The following is a 19,287-nucleotide window of genomic DNA, read 5'->3' on the forward strand; positions in this document are numbered from 1 at the left end:
CCTGAGAAAGCCTGTTCCACTGAAAAACCGTTCTAATGGTCAGAAAATTCTTCCTAATGTTAAGCCAGAAACTCTTTTGATTTAATTTCAACCTGGTCTGACTTTCTGGGGCAACAGAAAACAATTCAGCACCATCCTCTATGTGACAGCCCTTCAAATACTTGAAGATGGTTATCATATCACCTCTCAGTCTCCTCTCCAGACTGAACATACCCAGCTCCTTAAACCTTTCCTCATATGACCTGGTCTCCAGACCCCTCACCATCTTCATTGCCCTCCTCTGGAGACGTTTCAGCTTGTCTATATCCTTCTTAAATTGTGTTGCCCAAAACTGAACGCAATTCTCTAGGTGAGGTCTAACTAGAGCAGAATAAAGCGATACCATCACTTCGCTTGATCTGGACGCTATACTTCTGTGGATACAGCCTAAAGTATCATTTCCCTTTTTAACTACCACATCACACTGCTGACTCATGTTTAGTGCATGGTCTGCTAAGACCCCTAGATCTTTTTCACACATACTACTTGACTACCTTCCTCCATGGACGCAACTCAAGCCTTTTATGGCAGGGCACAGAGATGTGCATATTTTTTTAAGGCAAACAGCTTCCCATTCACTTTAGACCTATGAAACAGAATAATATTTCTGTCAATTAAAATAAACATGAATCTGCAACTCAAGTCAACACCTTGCTTTCCAAGATCTGATTTTAAAATTCCAACCCAAGAGAGGATTTTTTAAAAAGTAGATGTTCCCATAGGAATCCAAGTTGATTTTCTGCCTTTTCTTTGTGACAGATTTTCATGCAGTCATAGGATACTGTAGGAAAAACTACAGTCAAGTGGCAGAGCTGAATGGAAAATCTGTATATTTTATTGACTGAAAAAGCACATCCCCAAACAACAAATGAAATATATACAATATCTAGAAGGGTTTTTTCCTTGGCAGGAATTGTGGTGCCGGAAGCAGGTTCAGAGGACTAGAAGATCTTTTGCCTCCAATGTCCTCATTCACAGTTCCTCCAGAATTTGATCAAACTTCTACAGACTAAATGTCCAGTCCTCCCCAGTTATTCAAACACTTGATAGGTAGCTTCTGTCTTCAGTAAATTCACAGTGGTGGAGAATCTCATGTTATTCACTTTTACCAACAAAAACAGTTCAGTCAGTCATCTCAAAATGTGCTGGAGTATTTTCTCTGCTTACAAGTTAGTGTTGCGCATGACCTAAGAAGAGAAAGACAATGGGTTCTGGTTTCTTCTGAAAGTACTTCACATTAATTGAACATCTCTTTGATTACCTGTTCACCATCCAAAGAGCACATTATATCTTACAGGTTGGCTATAGAGTTCTCCAGAGCATGTTTAGTAATGATCTTCATTAAGCCCATCAGAGGAAATGCCAAGACTCACCCAAAGTACATGTCTTAAACTGGATAGGTCCCTTCTGTTCATAGTGTTCTCTGTGTATCACAACCCTAATTGTTTGCTGCTGTGGGGAAAAATGAAACCTACACATTCTTATGGTTTGAATAAAAACCCCAATAGGTTAATTTTATGTCAGGCTTTTATTCGGTAGTTTTATCAAATTTAGCAGTGCAGTTGGATCTTATAGAAAAATTGGGGTATTGTCATTAAGATTCGGGGAGTATTAGTTTCTGATTGTTGCTGCTTTTACTGCTGATGTATTTGGTTTTGTTGGAGGGAAGGTTGCATGGTATAGCCTGATCTTGTCGGATCTCAGAAGCAAAGCAGGGTCCATGCTTGGAAGGGAGACCACCAAGGAAGACTCTGCATAGGAAGGCAATGGCAAACCACCTCTGCTTCTCACTTGCCTTGAAAGCCCCTTACTGGGGTTGTCATAGGTTGGCTGCGACTTGATCGCACTTTACACACAAATTTGGTTTAATTTTTTTTAGTTGAACCACTGTGGTGTACTTGTTAGTGGTTGGAGCAGGGGTTGCTAACATGGCAACACCTTTCCTGGTACCCACCAAATGTTTTTAGAAAGTGGGTGAGCCCACATGAGGCTCTTGCACAGCAAGGCTTCTGTTTGGTTTCTAGAGATCTGATGGCAGTGAAGATTAAAATAATGTTGTTTCAGCAGCAGCTACCACAGTTTTCTTTTTATTTTCTCTTTCTCTCTCCTCTTTCCCATTGTATTTCTAATTATCCCTCATCTCCCTTTCACTTGGGCTTCCTCTGTGTGTGTGGCTCTGCCTCATATGACAGCCATTTTGTGGATCGCTCCACCTCCCATGGCAGCCATTGTATGATTGTGCCGGTGTCAGAATTCCAAATGTGTCCACAGGCACAAAAAGCTTGGGAACCCCTGGGTTAGAGTGTTGGTCTAGGATCCAAGAGATACATATTCAAACCCCCACTCTGCTGGGAAGCTTGTGTGATACCATGGGCCTGTCACACTCTCTCAGCCTAACCTACCTCACAGGAGGTTATAAGGATAAAATGGAAGTGAAGAACCATGCATGCCCCTCCACAAGCAATTTTGAAGGAACGGTGGGGTAAAAATATACTAGATAACTTGGCTATATTTATTTTCATAAGCTATTCTGTTTTTATGATGTAAGCTACCCTGAGTACCTTGTAGAATGGCTGAATGCATGTTTAACATAAATAAACAGATGACTAGATACTGGCATAGCAGTCTTTACACAAACTCTATAAGGCAGGAAGTGGGAAAAAGCTGAGAATTAGTAGCCGGAGATTTTGGGGATGGAACCTGTGGAGGGCAGGATTTGGGGAGGGGAGGGATTTCAATACCATAGAGTCCAATTGGAAAAGCAGCCATTTTCTCTAGGTAGGGTTGCCAACTGCCAGGTAGTAGCAGGAGATCTCCTGCTAATACAACTGATCTCCAGCCTATAGAGATCAATTCACCTGGAGAAAAACGCCGCTTTGGCAATTGGACTCTATAGCACTGAAGTCTCTCCCCTCCCCAAACTCCACCCTCATCAGGCTCTGCTCCAAAAATCTCCTGCCGGTGGCGAAGAGGGACCTGGCAACCCTGTCTTTAGGGAAACTGATCTCTGTCGCCTGGAGATCAAGTGTAATAGCAGGAGATCTCCAGCCACCACCTGGAGGTTGGCAACAGTACACAAAATAGGGGATGCCCATTTCAGGCTGGAATATGGAGAGTGTGCTGAACATACAATGCAGAGTTTAGAAGAGTGCAGCTCTAGTTAGGACTGCACTATAACAGATCCTTGTGATGGAATAAAGAGATTCACTGAACCCATTATCGAGGAACAAGATGTGACTAATGAGATTTGAAAATGGATGTCTGGCTTGGAAATAACTACAAGTAACTCCTAGATGTATGTATGAGATTTGAGAGATTATTCAGGCAGACTGCTTACTGTGGCAGTTTGTGGCAAATTTTCTCCCTGGTTCCTTGTGACATAGGTAACAGCATCATTCACTGTTGCAAAAAGGTGGTTCTTGGTGATGGTTTCACTGAAGAAGTTGCCTCTTTCCAGCTCTGTAATGACTGAAACTGTGGAGAGAAGAATAAGGCATAGCCATGGACAGGTGTATTTGCAGGTGCTGATTGACATGACCACTTTGAGTACCCACCCCCCAGCTAGGGAAACTGAAGAGGGCCAAAATCCAACTATCAACTACATTTCCTCTGACCTAAGGAGTTTTGTTGCTGGATAAGACAAAGGATTTTTCTCATTCACTTTTCCGTCTCTGGCAGTGGACAACCAGATGCCTCTAAGAGCTCAGAAGCAGGGCAGGTTATAATAGACATGAATGAAGCAGATCTCTAGTCTAATCTCCTCAAACAGACGTGTCAGTTAAGTTGGAGGAAATCTTAGGTTGGAAGAAAGATTTCAGACTTGGCTGGTAGTAGGGTTGCCAAGCTCCAGCTACTAGCTGGAGATCTCCTGCTATTATAGCTGATCTCTAGCTGATAGAGTTCAATTCCCCTGGAGAAAATGGCCGCTTTGGTAATTGGACTCTATGACATTGTTCCTCCCCTGCCCAAACCCCACCCTTCTCAGGCTCCACCCCCAAAACATCCCGCCAGTGGCGAAGAGGGACCTGGCAACCCTAGCTGGTAGAGGGGTAGGATGGTGGCAGTATCCACCCCACTGTCTTTAAACAGGATTTATGTTCATGCATCTCCAGGCTTGGTAAAATAACAGATAATGCTATTGTGTGTGAAAAAGAGGAGGGCCAGTTTGAAAGTAAACCAGCAGGAAGAACCAGGCAATAAGTCCAAAGGCAGATCGATGTCATTGAGGCAATGAACATTTTCAGGTGATGGCTTGTTTACTGCAGCTTGGTTGAACATGACTTTCCAGGCCTCCTTACCAGGGCAACCCACAAGATAGACGTCTACTTCAATCTCCCGGAAATCTCTAAATAGCTGCCAAAGATAAGAAGAAGAGTTGGTTTTTATACTCTGCCTTTTCTCTACCTTTAAGAAGTCTCAAAGCAGCTTACGATCGCCTTCCCTTCCCCTCCCCACAACAGGCACCTGGTAAGGTAGGTGGGGCTGAGAGTTTGGAGAAAACTATGGCTGGCCCAAGGTCACCCAGCAGGCTTCATGTGGAGGAGTGGGGAATCAAACCCAGTTCTCCATATTAGAGTCCATTGCTCTTAACCACTACACCATGCTGGCTCCGAGACAGCTGAGACAAGAAACTGCAGAAATATAAACAGTTTTCTTGCCTATTCAGTCAGGGGAAAATGTGGGTATTGTGGGACAATTATCTTCACATTCCCATGGACTCTTTGATCATCTGTTCTTTGAAACCAGCCGTTACCTTTGTAGGTGATGTTCAGATACCTGTCTATCATATTTTTATCTTGCTCTTCCTTCATGGAGCTCAGGGAGCATAATTTTATTCTCATAACAACCCTGTGAGTTAAGTTATGAGGATAGAGTGTGACTGGCCCAAAGTTATCCTGTGAGCTTCGTGGATGAGCAAGGATGTGAACCTTGGCCTAATTCTAAGCCCAACCATTGTATCACACTGACTCTCTATTTCTGCAGGGGAAAGATGCCATGTTCATATCTGACTATCGTGGCTCAACAAAGAATGAGAACATCAGTGATTTCCATTATAGATGAAGTTAAAGAGTGGGATTTAGCAGACAGATGGAGCCAATGGGAGGGCTCAAATAGCCAAGACAGCCATTACTATGGGGTCACAATTGCAAAGTAATCTAGATCCTTCTTGGAAACCTTGGTCATCTAGCTGGCAATATTGCTGATACAACATTGAGCTGTGGGCATCTGAAAGCTTTTCCTCTATAAAGCTCGGTCACTGACAAATTGATAACTTTTGCTATCGATTTCATGACAGAGTTGCTCTTTCCCTCTTGTTGCCTCTTACATTTTTTAAGGTCTTTATACAGACAGTATCTACAAAGTTGACAGAAGTGAAGTCAAGGATGAGAGAGTGAAGAGGAGGCTTTTCAAGCCCCAGAGACTCCAAGGTGGGTTTGTAACAAGGTTGTGGATGGGTGTTGATTTGGGGCTCCAAATCCTGCACATCTCCATTAGGCTCAGCCAATATTATGTCACCGCCTTTCCGATTATCATCTGACTCCTGTGAAAAAGGGAAAATTAGAATTACCAAACTTTAAGGTTGAAATGAGAAAATTGAAATAGTTCAAGACTTTCTATTCCTTGGCTCTATCATCACCCAAAAGAGAGACTGCAGCCAAGAAATAAGAAGGAAATTGAGACTGGGAAGGGCAGCCATAAAGGAGCTAGAAAAGATTCTTAAGTGTAAAGATGTGTCACTGGCAACCCAGATCAAGTTAATTCATGCCATAGTATTCCCTATTACTATGTATGGGTGTGAAAGCTGGACAATGAAGAAAGCTGATTGGAAGAAAGTAGATTCCTTTGAAATGTGTTGAAAAAAAGTGTTACGGATACCCTGGACCACCAAAAAAACAAATCAGTGGGTTATTGATCAAATCAAGCCTGAACTGACCCTAGAAGCGAAAATGACTAAACTGAGGCTATCGTACTTTGGTCACATTATGAGAAGGCGAGAGTCACTGGAAAAGACAATCATGCTAGGAAAAGTTGAAGGCAGCAGGAAAAGAGGAAGATCCAACAACAGTGGGTTGGCTCTCTAAAGGAAGCCATGGCCCTCAGTTTTCAAGATCTGAGCAAGGCTGTTAATGATAGGACGTTTTGGAGGACATTGATTCATAGGGTCACTAACGAGTCGGAAGCAACTTGACAGCACTTAACACATACACACAGCATGTGACAGTTTACTGATCAGAGGGTATTCCTCTCTGCTCCTGTGATGTCCCAGGAAATAGACAGCGGGCTGGAGCACAGGCCCATTTCTTGTGGAAATTATGACTTATCTTAATTTTTCCTGTCAACTTACAAAATGAGAGGTTTTCACCTCAGTCTACTGTCCTGTAACTTGTATTTTATTCCTGAGATGAGCAACATATTTGTCTGGTAAACAGCTACACAAGCTGTCCCTGCAATGATAGTGTCAGTATCTTCTCTGTGGAAGATGCAGAAAATTGGACAAGACACACAGAAATGGACAATAGGAAGTCCAAACCAACTGTTCACCCTCTTTCCCTTTAGTCATGGCTGTTATAAGCAGATGTGGTATTTAATGGTATGGAAAGTCTGAGTATTCCTACTCAAAGACAGCCAAGCGTTTTAGTGCCTGAGGCAAAAAATCAAATGGTGCAGGCCAGGATAAAACTATAATAACCACCCTAATAATATTTGGGTATTACACCTTGATAGATGATTATATTGAATACCATGGTAATGTTGACTGCAGCTTCTGTTTTAGTGAACAAACTGATAAATACCTGTGACTTTGTTTCCATGTCTATATCGACAAAGCCAAGATTGTTGTTCCCAGAGTCACATCCATTTATGGCTTCAGGAGCTGTTTTCTGTTACCAAAACAAGAACGTGACACAAGTTAAAAGGAACCCATGCTTGTTTTTCCACACGGCATTTTAAGAGCCACCAAATGGCAGGAGAGAGAAATACAGAAGTTTCCTCAGGGTTGATGTCAGGCATCACACCCTCTTGTGTCTTTTCTCTGACTGTCTTGCTAACAATGGGTGTGTATCTTGTGGCCCACTTCCACAAGTGTAATTGCCCTTATGTTAGTGGAAGCATTTTTAAAAATCTGTGGTACACTGCTGTGCAAAGAAATTCTTTGCACAGCAAACAGCTAAATCTACGTATACAAGGCATAATGCAAAGACTAACAATTGTGATCTAAGTTTGTGTTAGCATACCTGCTTCTTATTTAATCATGCACTTATACAACCATATGTGATTGCAGTACATGGTTAGAACTCATGCCGTGCCACCACCTGTCCAACAATCCTTCCATTAACAGAAGCTAAACTGGAGAGGAATTTTGCACACATTTTGTTGACTACACACCACTGTTTCAAAAGGTGTTTTCACACATGTCATTAAAAGACCTTTTTGCTTCTCTCCCCTGTAGTATAATGGATGATGCTTCTTATATTAACATTCACTTGTTCACAAGCAGCACAGGAGACACTCAGAAGTGCTTTTAGCGTCATGCTCAAAAATCAAGATGATGACCTAGACTCATTTCTATGATTTTTAATGGAAAACAACATGTAGGAAACTCTCAAATGTTTATACCTCAGAGCAGGAGAGTTAATCTTTCTACGAAAAACTTACTATTTGCTATATTTTCATTATAGTCCGAATCAAACCTTCCCTGGAATCTGTGGCCAGCAGAAAGATTATTTATATTTTATCTCATCCTACTATATTTCACAATGCTGAGCTGCGCAGAGTTGTAGAAAGTCTGTTTTGAGGTACATTCACATGCCACAGAAATTGTTTGAGCTACTGATGTACATATTATTTATCACTGATTTAGGGTTCACACTGCACTAGGCCCTCTACAGAATAGGAGCCCCACATGGAAATGAATTGTATACCATTGCACAACACAGACATTGATTAAACTATTGTAAATTACTCTACATGGGGCTGCCTTTGAAGATGGTTTGAAAATGTCACTTGCTGCAAAATGAACAGCGAGGGACTTGTCAGGCAGAACATATAATACCAGCTCTGTCCTAGTTGCTTGTTTCAGATGCCTTTTGGTGGATGATTGATTCATTATATAATGGGGAGATAGAAAGATGGACAGATAGAAAGATAAACAACACGGATTGTGTCGAGCCCTTTTTAGTGTTTGGGGTTTTTTTTGTTTTTATTTGTTTGTTTCAGACATTTCTGGAATTTTTTAGAACTTCCATGACTTTAAACAATTTTGCTAAAAGAACTTTGCTAAAAGCAGTATAAAATTTCCACAACTAAAAATAAAGCAAGACATGCAGGTCACAGATTGTGGACTCTGCATAGGTCTTAAATAAAAAAAGATGAAGGATAGAGAGGATGGATAAAAACAATCGTTAGATGCTAAACAGAAGGATGCACCTTATTCTTCTTGTTTTCTTTCTTGGATTTCTTTTCTGCCTTCTTCAGAGCTTTCTTCTTCCTTTTAATGAGGTTATCCACATCAATACCACACTGCAAAAGAGACAGCGACTTAATACCCCAGAAGCTCTTGGCTTTTGAAAACCATAGTGATGTTCCCAGTCTGCTCCTTGAGCATGATATTAATGATACCAAGAGCCACAACCTAGAGTCCCCCTTCTTGCTTTGATATTTGGCCAAAATGCATATGACCTTGGGAATCAGTGACTGGATTTTCAGAGATGTAATCTGTCTATAAAAAGCACCCTCTGTTGAAGTCAATAAAGGTTATGAGGCTGAGGGTTTAACTCTTTGCTCCTGCATTGTTTCCCTCAATGAAAATGTACTGATTGGAAATGCCCACCAAATGCCCACCACCACAGACATGCAGCATCACAATTTAGCCTTATGTCACTGCCCAGGTTCATATGACGAAAAACTGTACTGTTGGAAGATCATCAGTGCAGTTCAAAGACTGTTTCTCTATTTCTTCCAAATGGAATAAAACCCAATACATTTTAGAAGCCATGTCACAAAAAATGAAGGTTCTCAAGACACTTCAGGACCTTCTCACCTTCTTCTTTAGGGCCCCTGCGTACAGTTCAGCATTAGCAAAATAAACTGTAGCAGAGGAGCGAAAAATTGTCACACCTGGGATCTCTTCAGCCTGGAAACAAAATATAGAGAGTAGTTAGTGTGGTGCTTGCCTTAAACTGGGAGATCTGGCGATAAATACCCAATAACTCACAGGGCCTATTATGGGGGGCAGGACAGGAGTGCCACTTGGCACGAGACTCACATTCACAGATGGCCTCAAATTTAGACTTTTGTCTAGGGATGTGCAACAAAAAAATTGTATTTGGGTTTATTGGACCCAATTTCTTTGGTAAACCACAAGATTGGGGAAGCAGGCTTGGGTCCAAAAACCAGCCACAAAGGTAGGAGGTCTGGAGGGTGATTTTTATCCCCCTTTAATTATATTAACAAGGAGGCAGTGGCTTTGCTTGGATTAGTCTTAGAGCAATAACTTGAAATCTTATTGGAAAGTTTGAAAATATCTGCTAAAATTGTCCCATGAAGGGACCTTGGATGATAGGACTAGTGACTGAGTCAAAAAATGAAGCTGGGATGAGCTAAAGAATGAAAATGGTATGTCAGTGAGATATACTGAGGGTGACCATGTCTGGGGCCGTGTTGGAGGTTGTGCCCAGGAGCTTGTTTGAGAGACAAACTACACATTACAGCAGACATGGGTGCAGCCCCATGCATGCCCATGCCATTTTAGGGGGCAATTTTAGCCATTTTAAAATTGCTGCGAGGGGCTAATCCTGATTGGGTTGACGCTGCAGCAACACTATTATTTATTTAAAATTAATAGCCCACCCTCATTCCCAGCAAGCCAGGCTCAGGGCAGATAACCTTTAAAACACATAAAGAAACCACCTTTAAAACACTAGAAGCTCTTGTCCCTACCCACACTTTTTCATGTGCCAAAACAGGCATGTGAGGTTGTCTAGGAACTTGACAAGAAGTGTGTATGTGCGTGTGTGTGTGGGGGGGGATGACAAGATTGCCTGGTGCCACCGCAGTGCCGGTCAGGCCCTTTTGGCAATTTTTAAATGGTTACAATTTCCTCTAAAATGGTGTCAACAGCCACAGGTTACTGTCCACAGTAACAGAGAATTTGGTCCTGAATCAAGTTGGGGAGTAGAGGAGTTTAAGCAAAGTCAGGAGCCTCAGTTACTGTCTAGCAAGCTTGAGTCAATTATTCATAGTCAGGGTGTGAGGGGTCTCTATAGGCTTGAAACAAAAGGCCTTTTATCAATGTACTCCCTTTTTAGAGTGCCCACAGAAATTCCTGTCAGTTTCTGGGCCCCCAAGTTGGATATTTCAGGGGTTATCTGTAGGAGTTAGCAATGATGGATTCCCCCTGGCGGGGTCTTTTAGGTATTACCCTCAGCTTCTTGGAGACAGGATAGAACAGAAATTTAAAAAGGAAATAAAGAAACAGAGATTGTTATAAATGAAAGGAAAGCTTTAGAACCATGATATGACTTTTGAGTGGCTGAGAATCTGGATTTTTATAATATTTGAAGGAATACGCTGCCTGTAATGATAGATAAGAGAGTGCCTGAGGAAGATTTGAAATCTCATTGTTGAAGCTGCCATCATTAGGAACATTCTCCTAGCTGGGCTGGAGGAAAGGACTTCGCTTTGCTTGAGTCAATTGAAAAGCACAGTTTTATATACAGTTTCCCACACAGTTATGCCCCTCAGTCAGTTTCCTATCACACTTTACCTTGTCATACTCAGCTACATCTTTGTAAATGCCTGTCTTGGCCACTTGCCCCAAGATGGAATAATGGGGCCTTGGGGAACATAGAAAGAGAGAAAGAGTTAGCGAAGGTTCCTTCAGTCTTAGTAGCAAGCAATATATTTGTTTTCCTTTATTTCAGTATGAGAGACCTTGCCAATGAAATACCATTTGTGTTGGTGTGATGTTACATTCCAACCAGAGTGCAAGAACAAATAACTAACTTATAAACACACATACTGTCATAATGCAATGCCATTATCTTTCTGTACCAATGATGATGTGCTGTGTGGATGTTCTTACTGAAGAACATAACTGCTGTCACATCGGAACCAACTTATGGTGACCCCAGCAAGGGACTTTCAAGGCAAGTGAGAAGCTGTAATGTGTGGATGGGCTTACCTAAGCATATAAGCGTTGCCACGTTGGAACCAACTTACAGCAACCCCAACAAGGGGCTTTCAAGGCAAGTGAGAAGCAGAGGTGGCTTGCCATTGCCTTCCTCTACAGAGTCTGCCTTGGTGGTCTCCCATTCAAGTACCAACCCTGCTTAGCTTCTGTGATCTGATGAGGTTGGGCTATACTATACCATTCCACATCCCTAAGAATATATATACAACCTTGTATTAAGAAGCATAAAAGTAGCAAATATGTATCCCTAAATCAGCACTGCACCTTGATAGATTCTGGTAGCTGGACAGAATCTAATAATTCTATCCAAGATTCCAGATTCAAGGGCTGTTAGAAAAAAGGAGGTATACCATTCCTCTGATCTTCCCAGCATTTTTTGGAAGACAGGTGTAAAGAAATATATATCTAACATCATCATAGAAAGGACAGTGCAGCAGCATATATCTAATTGTTCCAATTTCCCCGGGAGCACAAGGGCATAAGCACTCATGAAGCAGCACACCATGGTACCTCCCTTCTCATGGTATTACTACACTGTATGATCATTCAGTGGTCCAATTGCTGGGCATTCTGTACAGGCTCCTTCATCTAGCTGCACTAGAAGATGCACTTTTGGGTAGCAATGTGTGTGAACAAGATCTTACGGTACGGGTGGACCATAAGTTAAATATGAGCAGCCAGTGTGATGCAGCGACAAAAAAAGGCTAATGCAATCTTGGGTGAGTGTATAATATCCAAATCGCAAGATGTCATAGTCCCACTGTACACTGCATTGGTCAGGCTGCACCTGGAGTACTGCGTGCAGTTCTGGAGACCTCACTTCATAAAGGATGTGGACAGAATGGAGCGGGGGCAAAGGAGAGTGACGAGGATGATCAGGGGCCTGGAGACCAAGCCCTATGAGGAAAGACTTGGGAATGTTTAATCTGAAGAGGAGGAAGTGGGTCATGATTGCTCTTTCTAACTATTTGAAGGACTGTCACTTAGAGGAGGGAAGGGAGCTGTTTCTATTGGCAGCAGAGGATAGGACTCGCAATAATGGGTTTAAAATGCGGGTGGAAAGGTACTGACTGCATAATGGTAAGAGTTGTTCAACAGTGGAATCAACTACCTAGGGAGGTGGTGACCTCCCCGTCTCTGGCAATCTTCAAGCAGCCGCTGGACAAACACTTGTCAGGGATTCTCTAGGCTGATCCTGCTTTGAGCAGGTGGTTGGACTAGATGGCCTGTATGGCCCTTCACAACTCTATGATTCTACTTACACCAGTGATAAGAACTGGATAGAGAGCTGTGGTGCTTGAGGAGACAGTTAAATTCTCCATTCTTGCAGCAGAACTTTTGACTAAGTGGTACAGAGATGTTCCCATTCTTTCTTCTGTCCCCCGTTGGTTCACGCAGTCCCTGCTCAGCAGATGGCAATTGCCAAGGCATTTGTTTCCCTCTAAAGCCAAAGGAATACTCACATCTGGGTCCGGAAGACGACAGTGAAAAGTGAAAAGGCCACAGCGACCCCCAGCCCCATGTCAAGGTTGAGTACAATGGTGGCTACGAAGGTTACAAGCCAGATCAGCTGAGGTGGGGGGGGGGGACAGACAGAGGGGGGAACAGACAGAGAAGACATCGTGTGGTTACAATAAAATGCCAGAGAAGTCCGGAAGTCAGCAAGACTTGAGGGAAACTCACTGAATTACACTGTAGGTATATCTTGAGCTAGATTAGCCACACCTTTCACCAGGGCTGCCAGAAGCCTGTGTGCGTGCTGCTGGTGCCTCAGGGAATACCAGAACTTAGGCCTGTGTTGTGGCCCGCATTGTACAGGTTGGGTCCTCCATAGGGTTGCCAACCTCCAGGTGGCTGGAGGTCTCCTGGAATTGCAATTGATTTCCAGACTAGAGATCAGTACCCTTGGAGAAAATAGAAAAGGGCAAGAGTCCAGTAGCATCTTAAAGACTAACAAAAATATTTTCTGGTAGGGTATGAGCTTGGAGAAAATTGCAGCTTTAGAGGGCAGACTCTGTAGCATCACACTACTGCTGAGCTCTCTCCCCTCCCCAAAATCTGCTCTCCCCAGACTCTACACCCTAATTGCCAAGAATTTCCCAGTATGGAGTTGTCCGGCAAACCTGACCTGCCTGCCAAACTTGAGTGATATCCAAGGGGCAAGAGAAGAAGAGTTAGTTTTTACGCCCCGCTTTTCTCCAGCTTTAAGGAGTCTCAGCTTACAACCACCTTCCCTCCCCCTCCCCACAACAGACACCTTGTGAGGTAGATGAGGTGGGGAGAGTTCTGAGAGAACTGTGACTGGCCCAAGGTCACCCAGCAGGCTTCATGTGGAGGAATGGGGAATCGAACCTGGTTCTCCAGATTAGAGTCTGCTGCTCTTAACCACTACACCATGCTGGCTCTCAAAATAGGGTCTGATTTGCACCCTCAGATGCAGAGGTCCTGGATGCATGGGATCTTACAGGGCTGTGCTGTTCCCTGTGGGAACTAGAATTCACATTTGCTGTATGAGGAGGACCCTGGGTGCAGCACACACCCATGGGAGTATTCTAGGCTTTTGTACAGGCAATGAAAACTAGGCTTTCCTCACTGGATTCTGAAGACTAAAGCACTACTGTAGATCCCGGCTATGATTCTGGCACTGGTATTTCCTGGGGCAAATCAGACTCTGGCATAACAAATTAGACACCTGGGATGTAGATCCAAGTGATTTGCCTACCAGAACAGCAGAGATCACATATTTGAATGCTTCCCCTCAATAATTAAAAAAATCCTCCTATACATAGGCAACTATCATGTTAAAATTGTATGGTAATTTCTTTGCTGTTTTAGTATGTTTCTTCCCCTGGGGGGCAGTATTCAATCATACAATACCTATCAGTTCTTTTTTTTAGCAAATAATTTGAATTTACTGGAATATTTTTCCTCACGTATACTAGACGTCTGGTTTATATTTCAGAACCGAGCAAAATTGTGCAGTTCTGTTGATTATGTATCTCAGCTGTTGGTGCTAAAGTGAGGACAGCAAAGAATTTGGCTCCCCTCTGGTTCCTGTTCCCATCCTCTTTCCTTACCAGGTCAACAAAGTTGGATCTCCAAAGTTCAGGAATGTCTTTGAACTGCTTGAACATGCCCTTCAGGTTAACAAGAATAATGGCAGCTAAAATGGCCTGGAAAAGAAACATCAAAGATAGAAAGAGTTGGAGCATGAGTAATGCCAAGTACCGCACCGATCCTTTCTCAGACAATTACATAACAGCCTTTGCTTAACTTTAAAGGAAGACCTTTGATCTGGGAAGAGGGAAACCTTAAAAGAGATGTTTATTTATTAACTTACTTACGAACTGCCTTTCCCTGCATAGTGAGCCCAAGGCTGATCACAGATATGGGCTGTTCTTGTCTTTCAGAGGCTATATAAGATTGTGATGTCTCATATAATGGGCCCAGAATACCAAACTAATCCCTCCAACAAATGAAGGGAAACAAAGACAGAGTATTAAACATACTTTGGGAAGTTGATAGAATAGCTCCCCGATCTTCAAGATGGTCACAAGTATGATGACGCAAGAGACCAACCCAGCCACCTGTAGACAACAAAATAGAGATCACTCAGGTCAGGGAGGGAAGCGAAGATTTGAAACTGCAGTGATCAAATGGGTTTCACTATGACTTTTAACTATCTCCCAAGTGAACTCTCTGCAGCAACACTGATGGGCAAATAACAGTCAAACAAGCACTCTGGTAGATGCGGAATGGTGTAGTATAGCCTGATCTTGTCAGATCTTGGAAGCTAAGCAGGGTCGGTACTTGGATGAGAGACCACCACGGAAGCCTTTGCAGAGGCAGGCAATGGCAAACTATCTCTGCTTCACTCTTGCCTTGAAAACCCTATAGCCATAAGTCAGATTTGATGGCACTTTACACACACACTCTGACACATTCCCTCATCCTGACCCCTACTCTACTCTGACATCTACTTTTACCGGGGGGGGGGGGAACACATTCTACCTGGGGCTTACCTGGCTATTGCCTCCTGTGCTTTCCTGCACTAGGGAGCGGGACATAGAGCAGCTAATGCTGAAGCACTGGAAGAAGGCACCCACAAAGTTACTGAGCCCCAACGCAATCAGCTCCTGCAAGAGATTTCCCATTGAAAAGGGATGAGAACCTGCATAGGTCTGTTTGCCCAAGTTCCAAGGCCAGAGATCAACAAGCCCAAAACACAGATGCTCTCAGAGCTAAAGAGCCACTCATCATATCACAAGCACCCAAATATCAAATAGTTACTCCAATGAAAATCCTAGTGCACTAAGCACAAGTATGTCATACGAGCATCTGCAAATCAACCCACATTACATATTAGGAAAGGGGAGGGGCTGTGGCTCAGTGGTAGAGCATCTGCTCAGCATGCAGAAGGTCCCAGGTTCAATCCCCGGCATCTCCAGTTAAAGGGACTAGGCAAGAAGGTGATGTGAAAGACCAAAGCCTGAGACCCTGGAGAGCCGCTGCTGGTCTGAGCAGACAATACTGACAATACTGATGGACCAAGGGTCTGATTCAGTATAAGGCAGCTTCATGTGTTCATGTGAAATGCACTACTCAGATGCAGTTTTAATCACAGCTTTATAATACTAGATAGGAAAAATACAGATGAACTATAACAAATGAAGTTTCATGATTGGAGTGAATAATAAATACAGTGCTGCAATACTGGGAGCCTTCAACTGTAAGTGAAAAGTACAACAACTCACAATGCTGCAGACACTTCGAGGACTGTGTAAACATGACTTTGAAGGGATGGGAGAGGTATGATCATATTCACTGCCCCACCTGGACCTCCATGTGTTCAGTTTATTCTCAGCATAATGCCTACATGTACATAACCTATGCAGGTATGCATCTCTCAGTGCCACTAGGAAACAGGTTTCTGGTTGCATAGAGAGAACCCTACAGACATAAAGTTGATAGGTTCAGTGCAGACAATCAAATCAACACTTGGAGGTCAGGAGTGGGGCCAGAACTTGTGATTCCTTCTTTCTTGAGAGCCAGCGTGGTGTAGTGGTTAAGAGCGGTGGTTTGGAGCGGTGGACTCTAATCTGGAGAACCGGGTTTGATTCCCCATTCCTCCACATGAGCGGTGGAGGCTAATCTGGTGAACTGGATTTCCCCCCCCACTCCTACACATGAGGCCAGCTGGGTGACCTTGGGCTAGTCACACTCTCTCAGCCCCACCTACCTCACAGGGTGTCTGTTGAGGGGAGGGGAAAGGAAGGTGATTGTAAGCCGGTTTGATTCTCCCTTAAGTGGTAGAGAAAGTCAGCATATAAAAATAAACTCTTCTTCTTGCTGTCAAGGAAATATATCTGCACAAGAAAATATATCTGCACAATCTTAACTACTACACTGCTAGCAATTGCAGTGCTGACTCACACTGACTCAGCACAATGCCACTCATAAATCCTTCCATTTACTACCTTGTTCATGAATTTCTGATAACCAAGCACAGGACAAAATGCAACAAATGCCATATACTATCTGCATCTGTAAGCAGCCAATTCATGGGAATAGAAGAGGCCCTCTTAAGTTCTTCCCCAGTGTGTCTCCACTACTGGTCTATAGCTTCCCTCCTTTATTCGATGAAGTGAGAAGAACAACAGAAAGGAGGACTCTTTACCTGGTTGCTGTCCACAGTATAGCCATGCTTGAGGGCAAAGATCTTACCGAGTGAGATACAAATGACATAACCAACCATAGCAATGGCAAAAGAATTGCCCACAATGCTCCCAAAATAGTTTCCATTGGGGGCTTCAGGGGGTCTCATCCTGTAATTAAAGAAAAAGCCCAGCTGCAACAAGAGATTTCTGCTTCAGGACACAGGACAAACCTCAGAAGGATAGTCCAGTGCCCAGAGTAAATCTGAAAGATCCTCACACCAATCTGGAAACAAAATGGTTTTGCAAAGAACTTCCACAAAGTGGGGCGAGGGGGGGGGGTAAGAAACAGGAAGAGGTACTCACCCACTGGGTATGTCGCCTACAACACTAACCCCAAAATTTGCATTCAGTTTGGCACCATAGGAGATCCCTGTGGAGATGATAATCTGAAAAGATGTGACAGGGTGACATAAGGCATCTCTTTGTTACATGGTAAACCCCTCAATTTTACTTGGCACCCAGGGCCAGATTTCTGCCCAGAAAACCCACGTACTGGTAGCAGCAATGTGGGAGAAGGTCATAGGCATGGCTGAGGTTTGTCACTGCCTCCCAGACTTATACAGCATCAAGTGAGTCCAAGGTGAATCCTTCAGGTGCCGCCAGTAACACTCGGGTACTAGAACACCAATATTGTCACAGGGAGACACTGCATGATTTCAGCACTTGAACCAAAAAGGTTGCCTACTCCTGTCTAGATGATCGTCCAGCCTCTTCAATGAATCAGAATGAAGTTGAAGCTTGACCACCTTCAGAGCAGGCACCTTGTGCTAACTCTGCACTGATTTCCCAGCACTAACTGGGCTATTTAAATGCAAAGAAAATTGCTGTGTAGAGACTTCCAAATTTCAGGGAAGAAAATAAAAATCAGGTCTCTTGCACAACTGCCCAGAGCTATGATCTATGAAAGGTCTGTTGCTTAGAATGTTTGACAAAGTGGGCCTGTGGGTTTTCCTTAATGTACCAGCTAAATTGCAGTTTGTAGCCTTGAGAATGATAATGTAAATAAATGACTTTTATGCCCAGAATAAGTCCCCAGAACAAGGAGAACAGAATTTGAAACAACTATTATTTGGGAAAATGTTAATCTATGTATGCGCAGAGGTGTCTTACATTGTGTCCTTAGAGGAAACGAATAAGATGATTTAATAAAGACATGTGAGGCTCACATAATTGGGTCTATATAAGGTACCCATGCCTTAAAACCCCAATCTCTCAAATTTGGGTTGGAGTAAGACTACATTATCTCTTCTGCAAAGGTTTTGGTAGGAATGTTAAAAATTGCATTTTATTCTTCAATTTAAACTAGGTAGGATAGGGATGACATGTATGTCTTTTACCGTCTAATCTCATTTACATAAGCTATTATTCTCAGTGTAATTGTGATTCTTCTTTACTTAATTCAAAAATAATTAGATTTTAAAAATCAAGTCCTTAAAAGATAACATTGAGTGATTCCTGGCTGGAATCCAAGGTTTTCACCAAGACCTGGAATAAATAAACTTCTAACCTTTCTTCAGTCAGGAGACTGGTACTTGCAATGAGTGTTCATTAGACAGATTGATCTTTCATCACAAAGCCTTTTGGTTTGGTGGTTAATGTGTTGCTTTAGACCAGTTAAAGAAACTTTCGGTTTCCATGTGCTTATTTTAAAGCAGTGACCCCATCAGAGGGATAAAACCCCATGGCATGCGTACAGAGACAACGGCAAAGAAGAATTCCCTCTTTAACATAAAGGCTCAGACATTCTGCCTCCTGCCCTGCATTACCGTGAGCAGTTCAACGGGGATAGGCAATGGAAGCTTCTTGGCAAATCTGTCATTGAGCATCTTCACCAGCAGAATGCAGACCATGGCAACTAATGATGTGACCAAGGTGCCCGTGTTGGTTTTTGGCAATTGTTTGCAGATATCCACAAAGGTCTGTAGAGAAAGAACAAGGCAGGGGAAGTATTTGTGCATGAGGAAGCTTATTGGGGATAACCCTCCCCATAGGGTGCTTTTCCCGTTTCTGGGAGCCTCTTCTAGTACAGATCAGGATAGGCACACAGCTGTAGTTTAAGTCATGCTGTATTTTGTGATATCTTGTCCATACCTTTTCTTGTCTATCTAAATGATTCTCAGCTCAGCAGGGCTCTTGGGAAAGAGAAGCAGCACAAAACTGAATGCTACTTTGGTATAATTCTGTGCTGTTAGTATCCCATCCTCTGCTGAAAATCTGCTGCTCGCTTTCTGATTTCAAAATATTCACAGCTACAGACATGCGAATTTGGGTCCCCACACTCTCTGTGTGATCTCTGTGAAATGTACTATGGGCTTGTTTACACATACATGAACATCAGAC

The 19,287-nt window shown here is 43.0% G+C and overlaps 1 protein-coding gene across 1 annotated transcript in view; it reads right to left on the minus strand.

The window, feature by feature from the left end:
* Window positions 1-1,202: 1,202 nt before the first annotated feature.
* CELSR3 (cadherin EGF LAG seven-pass G-type receptor 3) overlaps window positions 1,203-19,287 on the minus strand; it is a 142,206-nt gene continuing 124,121 nt past the window's right edge. The window contains exons 41-55 of the mRNA XM_056846995.1: window positions 18,714-18,866; window positions 17,251-17,333; window positions 16,908-17,055; window positions 15,253-15,366; window positions 14,740-14,817; window positions 14,308-14,403; window positions 12,694-12,800; window positions 10,805-10,874; window positions 9,080-9,172; window positions 8,467-8,559; window positions 6,834-6,920; window positions 5,390-5,581; window positions 4,338-4,392; window positions 3,377-3,513; window positions 1,203-1,226 (exon numbers count right to left, since the gene is read on the minus strand). Coding sequence (XP_056702973.1) covers window positions 1,203-1,226; window positions 3,377-3,513; window positions 4,338-4,392; window positions 5,390-5,581; window positions 6,834-6,920; window positions 8,467-8,559; window positions 9,080-9,172; window positions 10,805-10,874; window positions 12,694-12,800; window positions 14,308-14,403; window positions 14,740-14,817; window positions 15,253-15,366; window positions 16,908-17,055; window positions 17,251-17,333; window positions 18,714-18,866 — 1,530 coding nt within the window. The remainder of the gene's footprint in view (window positions 1,227-3,376; window positions 3,514-4,337; window positions 4,393-5,389; window positions 5,582-6,833; window positions 6,921-8,466; window positions 8,560-9,079; window positions 9,173-10,804; window positions 10,875-12,693; window positions 12,801-14,307; window positions 14,404-14,739; window positions 14,818-15,252; window positions 15,367-16,907; window positions 17,056-17,250; window positions 17,334-18,713; window positions 18,867-19,287) is intronic.

This window comes from Euleptes europaea, chromosome 1, assembly GCF_029931775.1.
Source record: "Euleptes europaea isolate rEulEur1 chromosome 1, rEulEur1.hap1, whole genome shotgun sequence".
Taxonomy (NCBI): Eukaryota; Metazoa; Chordata; class Lepidosauria; order Squamata; family Sphaerodactylidae; genus Euleptes; species Euleptes europaea.